The sequence below is a fragment of the Salvia miltiorrhiza genome, chromosome 4 (genome assembly GCF_028751815.1).
Source record: "Salvia miltiorrhiza cultivar Shanhuang (shh) chromosome 4, IMPLAD_Smil_shh, whole genome shotgun sequence".
Lineage (NCBI taxonomy): Eukaryota > Viridiplantae > Streptophyta > Magnoliopsida > Lamiales > Lamiaceae > Salvia > Salvia miltiorrhiza.
The window spans coordinates 24,042,481-24,059,983 of record NC_080390.1 but is presented as its reverse complement, the minus strand read 5'-3'; the positions used below and the strand labels follow the sequence as shown (position 1 = coordinate 24,059,983).

Below are 17,503 nucleotides of genomic sequence, written 5' to 3'. Positions count from 1 at the left end.
AGCTCCTGTAATTCTAGCCACCACTATGAATTTCCTAGTTTTGGAGGTTGAATTCAGGGCTGAATTAATGTCAATGATGCAAAAAAATCATATTTTCAAAAGCTGAGACATTACAAACATATAATGCAGAGTTTGAGTTTGTAAACATTCTAGTACAAAAAATTGTCAACATTACTTGCTAATCCATCAAAACAACCTGCTGTAGTCCGTCGACTAGTTGATCAAGGTTGTAGATTGTGCCTTGTTCAGTTTGCTATTGTCTTAACTCTTCCAAACAGTCTCTTACAAGCTGTTCTTCCACCTCCAAACATTTTGGGAGAACTCCAAGTCTTGAGAGTCCTTCCTTATTGATATGTGGAATCTTGTAGTTGTTGTTGCCCCTGCATTTTATGATTTCACGGTAGCAACCCTGTAGTGTGAGGAAAACGTTGTTTAACTTATGTGGCTCAAGCTCTTCAAATGCATCTTTCACGTTCTTGAGCAAATCATCTACACAATTAGCCAACTTGTCATCTTGTAGGGACTGAATTGCTCTGAAAAACCCTAGATCATTCACATTTGTATCTGGCGAGTTCGACGATTGGCATATAAGTTGGATATTAAATCCATCTGATGTGGGAGCAGCTACAAAGTCAGGGTCTGAACCCTTAATGTGGTGCTTCGCATTGTCTTGTTGTATAATTATATGCCTACTTGCACCACGAGGCCACTTGGCCTTAATTGTTGGAATAATCTGAAACATTAAGTGGTAAGTATAAGAATATGCTAAATGATGAAGCATGTAATGCATTCTGATAATTAAAAGCATAGTTTAAAAACTCACTTGGTTGATGAAAACATCTTTGCTCACTTCCTTTGTGATTGCTTGGATCGGCTTTGTTTCCAACGTGCCTCTCAATCTGTTTTTGCTGTTCCTAACCGCCGGCTCCACCGTAGTGAATGGGAATATCCCAAACTTACCATCAAAAATCATTTTACCTTCATTGTCATATTGTGGCCTTGAAACCACACAAATGAACATGATTTTCTCAATAACTGGCAGCAGGTAGTACCTATCCGATGTTTTGGTTAAATAAAACCATTTTTCATCTGTGTATTGTGTTATACATAGGCTGAAATTTGATTCTTCCATTTGCACTAATTGCACTTAATTGACTAAGGATCCAAGTGAGTCTACTTAATCAATTTTGCTGTGTTAGAAGAGGTTTAATTGCATTGGTATGTGCTCTAATCTTTTTCTCCTTTATCCACACACCAAGCAAGCTTTTACTAACTTCAAGCTTGTTTGCCATTTTCCTTTTAGTTGATCTCTCTAAAACGGATAGTTGCTTTACTTTTTCTATGTCGATTACCTTTTATCGTTGTGTGTTGATCCCTTCTTCATTGAAACGAGTTGTACAGGTCTTCCCATCAATTTTTGTGCGCGTGCTGCTGTCCACAGTCGTCAAACCGTCCTCACATCGATGTTGAACATTGTTGTTGCCTCTTTCTTCGCGTCATACCGAAGCTTGAAGTCCTTGCTGTTTTGGAGAAGCCATTTGTTCAATGTTGTTTCTTTCAAATTCTGTCAAGTTGGCCTTTTTTCATTTGTCTGCCATTGTGTTTGTTTAGTTTAGGTTTCAGTTTTTGTTGTAAATGGAGCAGCCTCAAATGCTCTTGTATTTATAGATGTTAGTGGGGGAAAACAACTTTCGAATTTGGCTCCAACTTTTGTGAAATGAATCTGAAATTTTAGAGGGAAATGAAACTGTTAACTTTGGAATCTGTGCCCTTTTAGTTTTGTTCAGCCAATGTGTATTTCGTTCCATTTGCTGCCCATTTGTTGCGATTCCAGTAAACAAATTAAAATGAATTCTTAAAGTTAAATTAATTTCAGTAATCAATTTAAAATGAATTAATTTCTATAATTAATTCAAGTTTTTAATTAAAGTTAAATTATTGCCATCAAAAGTTAATTGAGGATTAAAGAACTTTAAAAGTCATATTAGCACTACTCCTATAAATTTACTTCTCTCTCCACTTACACCTACTTTAACAACTTTCTTAAAACCCGTGCCGAACCCCAAATGAGACTCTTTTTCATAGACGGAGGGAGTATTTTTTTTTAGGCTAAGTTTTCTTTATTTCAATTGAGCTTTCACTATTTATTGAATTCGAGTCAGATTATAATTTGGTCAAGCTTTACTAATTAAAATTTGATTTGATTCTAATTGAAAGTTTAGTTGATTTCGACGATAAAGATCTTCTATTATTATTAATTAAATCGATGTTTTCTATAAAGATTTTAAAGAGGATATATTTCTAAATATATAATTAGTTTCAAGTACATTTTAGGCCCTTTTATATTTATATTTGAATTTATCTGACTAAGTGCGACGCGACTAGGACATGATTTTTGATTGAATTATTCAAGATAACATTCAAATTGAAGTTCAAGTTTCAGGTGTGGGATTTATTTAAATACATGCCGTGGTTATTTATTGTCCATTTTAATAATATGTGTTTACCATATGTGTTATGATGTATATTTTGAGGTTATCGCTAGGGGCCCGTAAATAGGGTCCAGGACTTCATAGTCCTTGGATTGCCACAATGCGATTCGAGGTTTATTTTGAGGATGTCGCGAGGGGCCCGTAAATAGGGTCCAGGACTTCATAGTCCTTGGATTGCCACAGTGCGAATATTGAGGATATATATGAAGTGACCGTATGTGTTACTGTGTTATTATCTTGGACAATTATTGCATGATATACCACACTAAGTATACTTTGTATGCTTATCCCTTATTTAATATTTCCAGGTAACTGATGTTGGTGACGCGTGGACAGTCGAATGGGCGTGTCGAATCTTTTTGAATCAAAAGAAATTATCTTCTTTTGAACTTGTACAGTATCAAATACTTTTGTTTAGCAATAGTTTTGGATATTCAAACTGTCTTCCAGACCACGTTTGACTTAGTACATTATAATATCGTTATGTTGTGTCTATGTTATGGTTTCGTAGTCATAATTCACGTTTTGGTTTGGAGTATTTTATTTAATACTTTATCTTTTTTGAAAATGTTTTTAAAATGATCGAAATTTCTTACTTTCGGATTTTACACTACTACAAAAGTTTACATACATAACAGTACATAGATAACGGTTTTTTTCAAAAACCGTTATGTATGAGCGCACTTTTAGGAATAGATAACAGTTTTTCGAAAATCCGTTATCTATGTACTGTTGTCTAAATGCATAGATAACGGTTTGAACAAATGCGTTATGTTTTTGCGTTATCTATTAGTTGCATACATAACGGTATTACAAAACCGTTACGCCACCGTTATCTATGACCATCTTTTATAACAGTTATTTATAACGCTAAAGAACCGTTATGTATAAGAGTCATTTACAACGGTTTTTGAACCGTTATGTATGAGCGTCTCTAAAAACTATTATGTATAATTTTTTTATTAATTTTTTTAAAATAATATTAATATTATATTATATTATATTAAAAAATAACAAATTAAGTGTTTATCCTAAAATCTGAATTTATTTCTAGTTATAGACTTTGAAAAATAATAAAATCTAAATACATTATTAGAAACCTAAATACCAAAAATTAAATAATAAAAGTGAAACAAAAGAAAAAAAAAGAAAAAAAAAGAAAGAAAAAGATTTGACTTCATTTCTTCAACGCCTAAAATCCTTATTCATTGCTCCCGCTCAATTTTCACGCTAACACCTCAAAATTTCCCCCAAATCGGACCTGGCCTCTTTCTCTCTTCACCATCGCCGTGCCCTGCCACCGCCGTCGCGACTCGCCGCCACGACCAGCGCCGCCCGGCACTCACTGCGCCCCCCATCTCGTCGTCCTCTGTTTGTTTACCCGTAGCAGCAGCTGCGGAGATATCTCTCCATCTCGAACCCGCGTCGCCTGCCACCGACCGTGTCGACTCGCCGTTGCCACGCCGGCCGTCTTCTCGCCGCCCCTTTTAACCCTAGGCGCCGCGATAAACCCCATTTTAGCTCGCAAATCCCTATCTGCTCTTCGCGCGCGTCAGCTCGTAAACCCTATTTTTTCCAATTCCTCATTTAATTTATGATTGTTTCTCTTTATTGTTTGTTGGTTGTTGATTGTGTGAAATTGAGCTGTAGAGCAGTGCATATAGCTGACAGATTTGGGGTTTCCTGCATCAACATGGAAGAACCCTTTGAAAGAAGAAAAGTGATATCTATGAATAAACAATCAAATATAGACACCACTGCTCGGTTAAGGGTAGCCGCAATTCTCCCCTTTCGAAGCTAAGTTTCCTATCCCATCCACTGCAGCTAAAAATCAGCAGCTGCAGTATTACTGATTTCTATTCTTTATGTGATCTTTGTAGGTCTAAATACGAGCAGCAAGCATTTTTGAAGCCTAGCCTGCGTATTCAATCAGGTTCTGCAAAACAGTCTTTACAAGCAAGTTTATCCCGAAAGATTGTTAACAGCCTACGAAGTTCGAATTCATCAGAAAACTCAGTATGTTTCCACACTTATAGGTTTGAAATTTTGGGCGTCTACATCTATATGATATGTTTCCTATGGTTGTGCTTTACAAGGCGAAGCTGTTATTGTTGAAGTAGATATTAAGCTAAGATAAAACTGAGTATCAAGATGGATATGTTAACTTTGAATTCCAGTGGAGTATCTTAGCATTAAGGTAATTGCAAATATGGTGATACAAGCAGGAATATATAGGAACAATGAAGGTTAAAGTACTTAAAGGCTCCAACTTAGCTGTTCGGGATATGCTATCAAGCGATCCATATATTGTGTTGACTCTCGGGCAGCAGGTTAGTATCTCTTTTCGTTCTTTGTTCTGCATTATTTCGGAGCGAGCCTAGGCTTTGAGTATTGTGCAACTGCTGAACTCAACTGAGTGGCCTAACTATCATGCTAGCAGTATCTTTTTGTGATGTTGGTTGTTTCTGATCCTCCTAGAAAGTGCAAACGAGCGTGGTGAATAGCTATTTGAATCCGGTATGGAATGAGGAGCTTACGCTTTCTATTCCACACGATTACAGCCAAGTAAAACTGGTAATCCCCGTGCTCATTTTCATCGTTATAACTCCATATTTGACACTCCACTGAACATCTACAAACGCTAATTTGAGAGAGAGAGAGAGAGCAGAGTTTATGATTATTACTGTATCTTCTTTGTTGATGATAAAATGATAGCATAATTTCTTCCCTATTGGCATTTTGGTTCTTTTTTACTTTCATAGACCATGATATCTTATGATCAACACATGTATTCTCTGGTGATGAATCCAACAGCCAATTTGGTTGTTTCTAGTGTATAAAGCTAAGTAGATGCACAATGAATGTGACAGCAAGTTTATGATCACGATACGTTCTCTGCTGATGACATAATGGGAGAGGCGGACATAGACATTCAGCCGATGATAACCTCAGCATTGGCATACGGAGACGCTAGAAAGTTTGCGGACATGCAGATCGGGAAGTGGCTGAAATCATACGACAACGCACTCATAGAGGATAGCCCTGTCAACATTGTTGCTGGTAAGGTGAGGCAGGATCTGTGGCTCAGGCTCCAAAATGTAGAATCTGGTGAAGTAGAACTTGAACTAGAGTGGGTTCTTCTTTGAACTTTCTTCATTTGTATATGTATTCCCCCAACCTCATTATTGTCATTTTTCTAGTTATCATTTTAATTACCTCTAACCCCAAAAATAAAACAATGCTTGTCCCAGCTACAAACTTAATGTTTAATTTTTTTATCTGGTTTATTTCTCTGTCCTTTTCAGGCCATTAAGACCATATCCAATATCACAGAAACGTATAGTACCTACTCATATTGATCAAGTTTGAATGTTAAGATACTTTAGCAATATACAAGGTGTGGTTACTTTTTGTTTGGCTGTGTAATTCTCTATGTTTAATCATATATGATTTTGTGGTTGATATTTCCTGATACTCATGATAAATAGTTATTTGGATCATATATTCTCGTCTTGTTTCATTTTCCAGTTTGAATTGCTCCGACGTTAGTTTCATGGTTTGCAGAGTCAATTTCATGCCTGGAGGAATCTGTAAATATCTTTCTGGATATTGGAAGGTTTAATATGTCTGCAAGGTATTATAAGGTAAAAGATTAAATGTTTGCAGATATCTGATTTTCCAATTCTTTCTTTTGAATTTCACGTTAGCCACCGGGTTGGTTCTGTTCCATATGCTGAATTTTTCAGCCTTACGTAACAAAAGTAGTTCTCTGTATAAGGACATTGGTATGTTATTAGTCACCGTTTAGGCATAATCTTGATTCTTGAGTATTATTACAGTACTGAGAAGTAATTGAAAGATGGTAATTTGAGATATCTTAATATGCAGGAAATTCTTGAGTATTATTATCAGCATTAGTCACCATTTACACTTATGTGGAGATGGATAATTTTGAAAAATAGATGCCTTTACTTGAACTGAGCTTTGGAAGGAAAATTCTTGAGCAAATAAATTAGTGTGCATCAGTGTTGGACTTGTAGTTTGATGTATTCCAGCTGAGCCTTTGTGTGCACGCATGAGTTTTTATCAAGGGAGGAAGATCAAGATGGAGATGTTACTTTCAAAAAGGGAGGAAGATCAAGATGGAGATGAGCGCGAAGGAAGCCTTTGAGAGGTCGATGAGGACTTTGTCGGAGTGGATAAGCCAGGAAGTGAATCGAAATATGTAATGATCTTAGATACTTGATACTTGGTTCATTCGGATGATAATGTACGAATATTTTAGATAATATATAATATTGTTATTGTTGATTTTATCATTTTGTTGTTTTAAAGTTATTTATTTATTTCTTGATATAAATAATATAAAAATTGAGAAAAAAATATTAAATATTAAAGATAATGGTTAAAATCGTTGTAAAAGGTACAAAAAACCGTTATCTATATCTTACAAAGATAACGGTTTAAACCGTTATAAAAAGTATAAAAAACTGTTAACTATGTTATGAGAAAAAAGAAATATTATATAATACATAACAGATTAATTCTAATACATAACGGTCTAAAACCGTTATCTTTTTCTTACAAAGATAACGGTTTAAACCGTTATAAAAAGTATAAAAAACTGTTAACTATAATATGAAAAAATATATATTATGGAATAGATAACGGATAAATTATAATACATAACAGTCGAAAACCGTTATCTTTTTCTTACAAAGATAACGGTTTAAACCGTTATAAAAAGTACAAAAAACTGTTAACTATAATATGAAAAAATATATATTATGGAATAGATAACGGATAAATTATAATACATAACAGTCGAAAACCGTTATGTATAATCAATATAGATAACGGTTTTATAACCGTGATGTATGTGTGGTTGTACTGTTATCTTTTCCCTTCATAGATAACGGTTTTTAAACCGTTGTGTATGACACCTATAATAGATAACACCACTATACACAACGGTTTTTTTGCTCATAGATAACGGATAAAATCCGTTATCTATGAGCGTTTTTCTAGTAGTGTTATGTGTTAAATAGTTTCTTTAATTTATATTTTATTCTTTAGTTAGATTAGGGTGTTACAATACCAATTAGATACTATCGAAAAATTGGGACATAATTGATAATTCGGCCAAACGAAGTAACAGAAAGTGACATTTACCCTATTATTTATTACTCCATAATGTCTATTGGATACTTTATGGAATAAATAATCCACTTTTGGAATTATATAATTAGTTTATATTGGGTCGGACTTTTAAAACCTAGCCCTAAACATTAATTAAGGATTATAAATAGAAAGAAAGGGAAGGGAGGCTGCTATTACAGTGTTCACACACACAAGGTTTTGTTAGCATTATTCTTGTGTGATTATTCTGCAGTTTTTCGTCTTCAAATTAAATATTGGCAAATGATCATAGTCCAGAAGATTAAATTTGAATCGTAGTTTTTTTTATTTTAATAAATTATACAATTAGTTAAGAAATTTAAAAATCACACGATGATAAACTCAAATCTAGGACTTCGGGTACGTATTGAGCATTAACCATCTACTGCTAGATCAACACATGCACACTCGTTATCGCTTTCGTATCTCTTCATTCTACAAGGTCGGTTTATGTAAAAATGAATTGTGGAGGCATTAGAGCATCTCCAATGCATGGTGTCTTAGGGGGTGTCTTAGATGGTGGTCCTCACCTAAGACACACCCCTCTTCAATGCATTGTGCTTAGAGGGTGTCTTAGATCTCCATTTCCACAAATTTCATATTTCTATACTTTTATTTTTAAATTTCCAATTTCGTTAAAAATAAAATTAAACATTACAATAATTAAAAAATAGAATTTCGATTTTTTTTTTAATTGGGCGCGTCCTCCTGACGCGCCACACATTTCTCGCCTTCGACCCGTGTATTGGCTAAGACACGGCTTCGCATCAGGGCGCGTCTCCAGTGCAGCCTTCCTCCCTTCGACCCAAATCGATCCTCCACTCGTACTGGCGAGTGGAGAAGCTCTTAGTAATTCAGCAGCAACAAATTTTATTATGTGACAACTTCGATATTCAAATCGATCTATATTATGCACCTTAATTTACATTTAGTATTTGATAGACCTTTAGTTTAATAAATTCATTCCTTCTCAATAATTTTTTTAATGTAGAAACATAAATTAAAAAATACTGAAAATTAGAGAAATAAACAATTAATCCTCCTAGCAACCATAAAGCATTTCCTTCTTTTGGCTTAGTAAAAACAACATGATTAACACGATACAGTTGGCTTCACGTACCCAACTGTTTCATTATCAGATCATAAAATGCAATGTACAACACGTCATGCATTACAACAACATATCCACACATCCCGTAGCCCAAAGTACAACCCGCGTCAGCATCCCATATTCACAAAGTAGTTCCCTTTTTCACATCTCATTTTTCTCAGACAAGCGTGGAGCACTGTGAAGTCTGCGGGTCCCACATGGCCGGCAGCAGGTACCTCCGCCCATTCACCCCGTGCGCATTGTAGCTCCCACCCGTCGTCTCATCCGTCAGCACGCTCCCAGCATAACCCGGGTACGCGCCCGACCCGAATACCCCCGCGCACGCCGTCACCGCCTCCAGCGGCGCCGCCGCCTCGCCCTGGAAATACCCCTCCCCGAACGGGTTCGTCACCGCTCCCGCCAGCGCCGCCGCCAGGCTCACCACCATCCCGTCCGCTCCGACGTCACCGTTCGGCGCCACCAGCGGCGCCGCCTGCGGGCCGTAAACCGGACGGTGGAACGGCCACGCGCAGTAACCCGGGCACTGCGACTCTGCATCGCCCACCCAGGCGTACGCGAACCGGGCCGGCCCCCGGCTCGCCCCGTGGCCGCCGCACCGGTTCATGCAGAAGCCGTCCACGGCGACGTCCTTGGCCGTCAAGACGACGTTAATCGCGGCGTTAGCGTGGCCCCCCTTTGCGGCTAGGTATTTGATTTGGGAGCTCTTGAGAGATTTCCCCAGGGAATAATCCTCGTCGAGGAACTGCCTGGTGGCGACGACGGCGGTGGATGCGGCTTGGCCGGAATTGTACTTCTCCGTTGTACTCCACCACGACGCGACGGAGGGGATGGGGGTTTGTGTAGAATTTAAGGATTCGAGGAAGTCGATGATTATGGAGCGTTGCGTGGGGGTGAAGGTGCCGTACCAGATCAAATTGACGGTGACGGTGCCCTTGAGGAGGGCGCCGTCGTGGTACTTGAGTAGCAGAGGCTGCTGCTGCACAAGGGCGGCCATGGAAGAGGAGATGAAGATGAGGAAGAGAGGAGCAAAGTAGTCATTTGCTGCCATGGTTTTTACGTTTTCAGGAAAGGAGAAGATATGCAGCTGCTATTTATATGGTGGAGGGGATTGTCAACATCGCTTGGACACGTGGAGTAAAATTATTGGGTGAGAGAATATAATGCCAGGCTGGCATGTTTTCTTTGATGACATGGATCGTCGCGTTGCAGGTGATGTTGACGTCCGTGTTTGTGTATGGGTTTGCGCCTGACCTGAAGCTGATTCAATTGGACCCATGGATCTTAGGGTTGATCCACCAATAATCTTTTAGACTGTGTTTATTTGAATAACTTGTGATAGATAAAATTAATAAAATTAATTATTTATTCATTTTGTTCGATTGAAATTTTAGTACTCTTTTCGTCTCCATAGTAACTTTCCAAATTTTAGTATTCTTTTATTTTTGGGTAAAACTTTTATCCAAAAAGAAAAGAGTCGTGGGACACTCAAAATAGAAAGAGTGTTACTTATAGTGGGACGGATGGAATATTTATAATATTCCAACTCAAAAAGGTAATAATTTATTTTACTCTATTATCTCTATCTATTATCTTATTTATTTTATCTTTTTCTTACTTTTCATTGCTCTTTATATTTCTCTGGTCATTTATTTTATCTCTTTATTACTTTATCGAAATTTTCTTAATTTGCGTGTTCTATTTTTTTGGGACATTATTGGGACAGAGGGAGTATATCTCAAAGCCTTTGATCATTTATATTATTTAAGTCAATTTCGTACTCCCTCCGTCCCATGAAGCGTGACCCATTTTTTTTCGGCACGGAAATTAAGAAATTGATATTTTGTGTGTTAAGTGTGGTAGGTGAAAAAGTGAAAAGGTGAATAAAGGGTAAAATTTTTACCATTTTTGGAAACAGGTCAAGCTTCGTGGGACAACCCAAAAAGGAAAGTAGGTCACGCTTCGCGGGACGGAGGGAGTATTATATCTATCTCATTAAAAATGTGAAATTGAAAAAATCCTACTATTAAAGATAAAAAATACTCAATTATAGTATATTTTATCAATTATGCAAAGGAAATGCCCTTAAATATCACATCAATTTTGGTAATTCACCTTTTTGTTTTTTAATATCTTCAATAATAAATTAATTTTTTTTTTTGTTTTCCAGCATGAGCTTGAGATGCCACCCATTTTTGTCATATTTAAATATTTTTTTGTTATTCACTTTTAAGTGAAAATTCTCTATATATTTTTATAAAAATAACTAGCAAAAGTGGATAATTTTATCATTAACACAGTAACTATTTTAAATAATGAAAACGAAAATATAATCACCAACTTCGGATATTGGTTCGTATTCATCTCTTACCAAGTTATAAGCATGTTTGCAATACATTTGAGAAGTTGCCGATAACTAGAATTAGTAAAACACTTTTAAAATAATGGCAAACAATGATTAAGTTAATGCAGAATTAAATAGTTGGGGTGTGGTTGAGGGTTAGGTATTTCGGGCAGGGCATCCCCCTACCTGCCCCAAATTGCTGAGTAATGGTGCACTTGCAGGTTGCAGCTCCTTCTTTGCATCTTGACTCTGACATACACCATAATAATTCTATCTCATCGGATTGAATTTCATTGAAATAAAAGATAAATGCACAATTTTAGTAGAAATTATCAATGTACTTTTTATTTTTCCTCTTTACAGTTTTGGAGATCATCGGGGATAAATAAATGGGTTAATTGCATCAAAATATCTGACATTTTCCCAAAATTTGGTTTTTTGACAAACTTTTTAATGTAGCAAAATTTTTAGCTACGTTTCAATTTATTGCAATGTCCGTCCCGCGTATATTTTTGGTCAAATCCATGCTGAGGTGGACCTCCGTAAAGCTTAGGTGGCATGTCGTGCCGGGTAATGAAACATTGTCGTCTCAAATTCATTGCAATAAATTGAAACATAGCTAAAATAAATTAGCCGGAAATGAATGGATTTGACCGAAAATATACGCGGGACGAACATTGCAATAAATTGAAACGTAGCTAAATTTTTTACTACAATTAAAAAATTTGTCAAAAAACCAAATTTTGGAAAAAAATCAGGTATTTTGATGCAATTAACCCTAAATATATCTATACAGAAATTAAGTAGGTGGTGTACCAAAAGGCAAAGGTGTTACTCTATTCCATAAATTTTTATGTATAATTATATTTAGTTTATTTTATAAAAATATTGAATATCTCATTTATAGTACTCCCTTCGTCCCGCGTAAAGTGGTGCATTTATTTTGGGCACGAGATTTAAAGAGTTGTAGATTATTGTTTTAAGTGTGTAGGAGAGAGAAGATAATAAAGTGATAAAATAGGAGAGAGAATGTAATAAGAGAGTGATTAAGGAAAAATAAGGGGTATCTAATTTTTGCCAAAAAAGGAAATACACCACTTTCGATGGGACAACCCAAAAAGAAATACGCACCACTTTTCGTGGGACTTTTCGTGGGACGGAGGGAGTAAAAATTCTCCCGGTTAGTATAGGATCCTTTCTTCACTCGTACTGAAAACTAGGGTGAGGCAAGCTTGTTACAAAAAAATCAAGGTATGGGAGGGGGGGCCCACATCTGCAAATTTTCAATGATGACATGAGGTTTAAGGGACTTTGCTTTCTGCAAACTCCAATGCATTAATACTCTACAGTTCCACCCCTTATATTTTTTAGGAAAATGCAATCCAATAAACAAAAAAGAGAGAGAGAATCAAGTAATAAACACTTAAAAGGAAGAAGTTTAACCATCCGATTATATCTGTTTTTTGTATTCTAGTCTCTTTTTTATATAAATTAATCAATAAACATTTCAAATTTAAATAATGTTAATGCTAAATGTATACTCTCTCCCTCTCTGAAATATCTGAAATAATTTTTTTTTTCTTGTTTGTTCCTAACATATTTTTCTAATTTATTTTTAAAAATAAAATTTTCATTTTTATTAATCCATTAATCACTATCATTAGGCACACTCCTCAAGGCTCCGCCTCAAGGTGCGCTCAGCCCATATTTTATACTCCCTTCATCCATAAAGAGTGTACCACTCTTGATGGACACGAGTTTTAAGAAAATACTCCCTCCGTTCCACTTGTCTCGGCACATTTATTTTGGGCAAGAAGATTAAGCATAAAGGGTTAAAAGTATAAAGTGTGTAGGAGCTATTTATTTGATGTGTATAGAAAAGATAGGGACCACATACTATTTTTTGTAAAATGTCAATATAAATGTGATGTCATGTCATGTAAAAAGAAAAAGTAATGTCATGTCAAAAATAAAGTACTCCCTTCGTACACGAAAGAACTTCCTATCTTTCCTTTTTGGGACGTCCACAAAAGAACTTCCTACCTATTTTTTGACTATACCCCACCACTTATAATCCTTTTACTTTTCACTTGTCACAACTCTCAATATTAATTATAACATATTTTCACCACTCCCAATACACTCAACTACCTTTTATCCTCTTTCAATACACTCAACAATATTTTTTTTTAAAATCCGTGCTACTCCCTCCTGGAAAGTTCTTTCATGGACGAAGGGAGTATATTTTTTTGTGAACCCAAATCAGGTAATTGTGATACACTTTTAGTTGACGGGACATAGATAGTACTCCCTCAGCCCCACATACATTGATCAATATTATTTTTTGGATCGTCTCAACTAAGTTGATCAATTTTCTAATATGGAATAAATACAAGCAATGAAACATCCGCATACATTTAAAATACTAATTTTTTAAATCTCGTATCGAAAATAAATTGATCAATTTAACTGAAACGGAAGAAGTATTAGTTAGCTATATAAATTAAATGAATGAGTTTAATTACCAAAATAACATGTAGCTGAGTTGGTTACATTCATGGTTTATTACCTACATGTTGTGTGTTCCATTTTCAATTTTAGCATATTTATCAATTTTTGTAGTCTTTTCTTTTATTCTATTTTTTTTATTTATTTTTAATTTCTTTTGCTCAGATTTTTTTTTCTAATCTTTTGTCCAATTTTTTAAATTTTTTAATTATTTATTATTCTTTTAGTCTTTTCTTTGATAAACATGCATTTTTGCCTCTTGGTATGTCATATTTGATGCTTAGTTGTGAAGATTTTGTGTGTTTGATTGTTTATTTGAGTGTATATTAGTTTATTGTCGAGAACTTGTAACTTCCTGGTTGTTTGAGCGAATTTACAGAAATATTGAAGAAGAATTTGGAAGAATGGTTTGAAATAAAAGTTGTAGATCATCTTGATACGAGTTTGTGGGCGCAAATAGATCGCAAATCGGAGATCGGACGAATGAGATATGGCCGAAATAAAAAAAAGTCACGCGTAGTAGTGGAAAACGACGGCCGAAAAACAACGATCGCCGATTTCTTAGTCCGGTCGCCAATCTCTCTGTTTTGTCCGCATTTTTTTGAATTTTTTTTGCTTTTATCAGTATTTTCGAGCTCTGTATTGTGGTTGACATCCTAACCTATAAATAACCCTTGAAAGCTTTAAGATAAACACTCTAGCCTTTACCTTTGCTTATATTTACACTTAGAGAACTTGAAGAGACGACAAACCCGAAGATTGGAAGTAAGAATTGTAGATTAATCACAACTTTACGGGTTTTAATTGTTGGATGATTTATTTATTCTTGATTATTCATTGCTAGTTCGTGTGTCTATGTGTGGCTGGTAATCTTTTATCCTAGGGTTTTGGTAGTAAACTGATGATGGTTTCCTGACTTTATTTAATTCAATTAATCAAGACTTGTTTTATCCTTTTGTGCTCTTGTGCTTATTGTTTGCTTTATTGATTGACCACAAATTTTGCATGATAATTGGCATTAATTTGATATCGGGAGATGATTATTATTGCCAGAACTAAGAACATAGAACATGCTTGTCAATATTAGTCAAATGAACTTGAAACTTGTGTGAGGACTTTAATCCTATGAACTTTTAGGAGTTATATGTTTAAGAGTGATCTGGAGACGGTAGCCTTACATGTAATCCAGGGTTTGTATGTCACGGTAGTGGGTATAGACTAATTTTGAGATTATCTTAGGAAGAACTTGTCATTGAATTATTGAATTGGATTTGTTTGATTTTCTAAATATGTTGAAACCATAGCCCTGGGATATTTATTCTTCATAGTTTTACCCTTTACCTACTTTTTTAATTTTATTTTTATAAAATTGTTAAAAATCAAATCTTATTTTATGTCATCCAAATAGAGGACAATAATTTATGATAGTAATCATTAGGAATCAATCTCTGTGGAATACGCCCTTGCTTGATGTTATACTCAATTGCACCCGTACACTTGCGGCGTGTTAAACAAAAATAAGCGAACGCTCTTTTATTTTAATGTTTTTAGTTTTTCATTATCGATTTTTTAACTTATTATTTGCTAAGTATCATTTATAGTTTCATTCGAAAGTATAATTTGTGTGCATTAAAAGTGTCATTTGTGTGCATTAAAGTGTCATTTATCATATATCATTTATTTTATAAAAAATACAATCTACAAAGTACTATCATTTACATACATTAAAATTACTCCCCCCGGTCCACCAAAAGTACAACACTTTTGCTGGGCATAGGTTTTAATAAAATTTGTGAGGATTTTTATGTAGTGAGAAAGGGTCCCACCATTTTATGAGATGTGTGATTGAGATTGAATTTGAGATGGTTTTTTTGTAAATAAGGAGTATTTATAAGGATAAAAGTTAATGAAAAATGTGGGGTCATGTCCTAAAAAGGAAAGTGCCATACTTTTGGTGAACACAAAAAATGGTAAAATTTACATACTTTTCGTGGACAGAGGAAGAATCTGATGAGGAGTAAAATATGTATAGGGTAAACCTGACAGCATCGGAGTCGTCAGCGCTGGGAATGAAAGTGAGAAAAAGAGCTTGAATAGTATTTCGGGGGGAAAACATGAGGAGCAGAAGCTTTAGGGCCAATAAGAGAGGATTCAGACGCCATAGGTGTCAGGGCTGACATGGTCAGGGAAGAGGAGAGTGGGCAGAGGGTCAAGTCTGCAATGAAGCAGGGAAGAGGCAACACCAGGACTTGGGCAGGGCTGGCATAGTCGGGAGGAAAGATTCAGGGCTGGCACACCCGCAGTGCTGGGAAGAGCGGGGAGCGTAACTGATCAATAACAACTTCGAAGATTTCTCCTAATGCCGGGGTCACTATCATTCGTGTAATTACTAATTTACCCCTATTGTATATGTCTATAAATAGGAGATGCAGTCATACATGTAACACACGCTATTAAAACACTTAACATAATTTCTCCTTCTCCGGCTTTAGCAATTCTGACTTTCTTCTCGATCCCTCACACACCACAGGGGAATTCATCTCTTCGTAAGATTTAAGGGTGTAAAATTCGAGCACATCAACTGGCGTCGTCAGTGGAAAATTCGGATCGAGTTTAAGACCTGAAGAAATTCATGCATGAACTTTGCTTGTTCGAAATTCTTGGCAAAAGTTGTATATCTTTGCCGAGAATTTGGGTCTGATGGGCACATACATTTATTTGTGGGTGTTTTCGGGTGTTTTGATCGGCTCCGTGGTTGGGTGATTGCTTGGGTCCTCCTAATTTTACGTGCATATTAGATAATTTCAAATTTTACGTATTTTTCGTGTTGGTATGCTGTTCGTTGCCCTGATTTTCGTTTAAATTCATATCTCTTGTGGTGTTGGGAGTCTTTTGTTTGTAGATCTATGGAATTTTCAGGATTGGGTTTTTCTGTCGCTTTATTTGCGGCAGAGATCCCTCAGATCCATCAGATTTCTTGGAAATTTCTTGCATGATCTCTGTATCGAGGGGAAACTGGTCTTCTTATGGGAGTTCTTCATGGGAATTATGAGCTGCTTTCTCTGCAAATAAGAATACGTATTTACTGGGGAATTTACCTTATCTTATTATTTTCAGGATTTTTAACTTTGTTTTCACAGGTCATGGAGGACACAAACATCATAAAAAATCTGATGAGGGATTTCGCGGGAGAGGGCAGGGATCCTGCTCCTAATACAGCTGCTACCGTAACTAATGAGGGAATCAGGATTAAGGACTTCACACCAATTGGCCCACTCAGGCCTGTTCTGTCAGGGCTGTAGGTGACTCCAATTGAACAGGGATCGATTGCGCAGGGAACGGGACTGGTTAATGTCACCATCACTGAACAGATGCTGTCTTTTCTAAGCTAAGCCTGCATGAGACAGGCATTGGGAATGTTAGCACCACCGTTAAACTTGGGGCTATCAACAATCGCAGGGCTAAGGACTTCAGGGTTGCCAACTCAAACTATTCCTGGGGTACTATCAACTGAAAATCCACCACCCTTGGTAAAAAGCACTATCCTTATTCCCCTACAAGGAGCGGGAGAGGCCAAGGCTGAAAAAGTCAGGAATATGCGTCGTCAGGGACCTTTGTTCCCGGGAGATATGGAGGGTATTGAGGATATTGGGGACACTTCCAGTCAAACTAGACCTGTCACAGAACGACGAGAGAAGGCCACAGCGTTGGAGGATCCAGTCCAGTTACAAGGAAGATCTCAGCTATGCAACGAAACCTCCAAGAATTGGAAGAAGTGATTGAGGAAAAAGAGAAAGATTAAACCAGGGCTGTCTCAAGAAAAAGGGGACGGTATGAGGATTCCACCCACTCTAGGGCCGAGAGTCACCAGTA

The 17,503-nt window shown here is 36.3% G+C and overlaps 3 protein-coding genes across 3 annotated transcripts; 1 reads left to right on the top strand and 2 right to left on the bottom strand.

The window, feature by feature from the left end:
* Positions 1 to 253: 253 nt before the first annotated feature.
* Positions 254 to 973, bottom strand: LOC131023180 (uncharacterized). The gene is made up of 2 exons (XM_057952726.1): positions 824 to 973; positions 254 to 733 (listed from the first exon to the last, which is right to left on the bottom strand). The coding sequence occupies exons 1-2, from the start codon at positions 971 to 973 to the stop codon at positions 254 to 256; spliced, it is 630 nt and encodes a 209-aa protein (XP_057808709.1).
* Positions 974 to 2,592: 1,619 nt separating this feature from the next.
* On the top strand, positions 2,593 to 5,638 carry LOC131023179 (ADP-ribosylation factor GTPase-activating protein AGD12-like). Its single transcript, XM_057952725.1, has 6 exons — positions 2,593 to 2,604; positions 2,801 to 2,889; positions 4,244 to 4,508; positions 4,718 to 4,822; positions 4,971 to 5,066; positions 5,363 to 5,638. Exons 1-6 carry the CDS (start codon positions 2,593 to 2,595, stop codon positions 5,636 to 5,638), a joined length of 843 nt encoding a protein of 280 aa, XP_057808708.1.
* Positions 5,639 to 8,692: 3,054 nt separating this feature from the next.
* LOC131019494 (protein EXORDIUM-like 2) lies at positions 8,693 to 10,057 on the bottom strand. The gene has a single exon (XM_057948036.1). It carries the CDS (start codon positions 9,827 to 9,829, stop codon positions 8,939 to 8,941), a length of 891 nt encoding a protein of 296 aa, XP_057804019.1. The 5' UTR covers positions 9,830 to 10,057; the 3' UTR covers positions 8,693 to 8,938.
* Between the last annotated feature and the right edge of the window lie 7,446 nt (positions 10,058 to 17,503).

Coding starts and splice junctions, on each gene's coding strand:
- LOC131019494 (XM_057948036.1), bottom strand. CDS start 9,829: ATGGCAGCAAATGACTACTTTGCTCCTCTCTTCCTCATCTTCATCTCC.
- LOC131023180 (XM_057952726.1), bottom strand. CDS start 973: ATGATTTTTGATGGTAAGTTTGGGATATTCCCATTCACTACGGTGGAG. Junction 734..823: donor AAGATGTTTTCATCAACCAA/GTGAGTTTTTAA, acceptor TTAATGTTTCAG/ATTATTCCAACAATTAAGGC.
- LOC131023179 (XM_057952725.1), top strand. Junction 2,890..4,243: donor TCTTCTTTTGAACTTGTACA/GTATCAAATACT, acceptor AATCAAATATAG/ACACCACTGCTCGGTTAAGG. Junction 5,067..5,362: donor ATTACAGCCAAGTAAAACTG/GTAATCCCCGTG, acceptor TGAATGTGACAG/CAAGTTTATGATCACGATAC.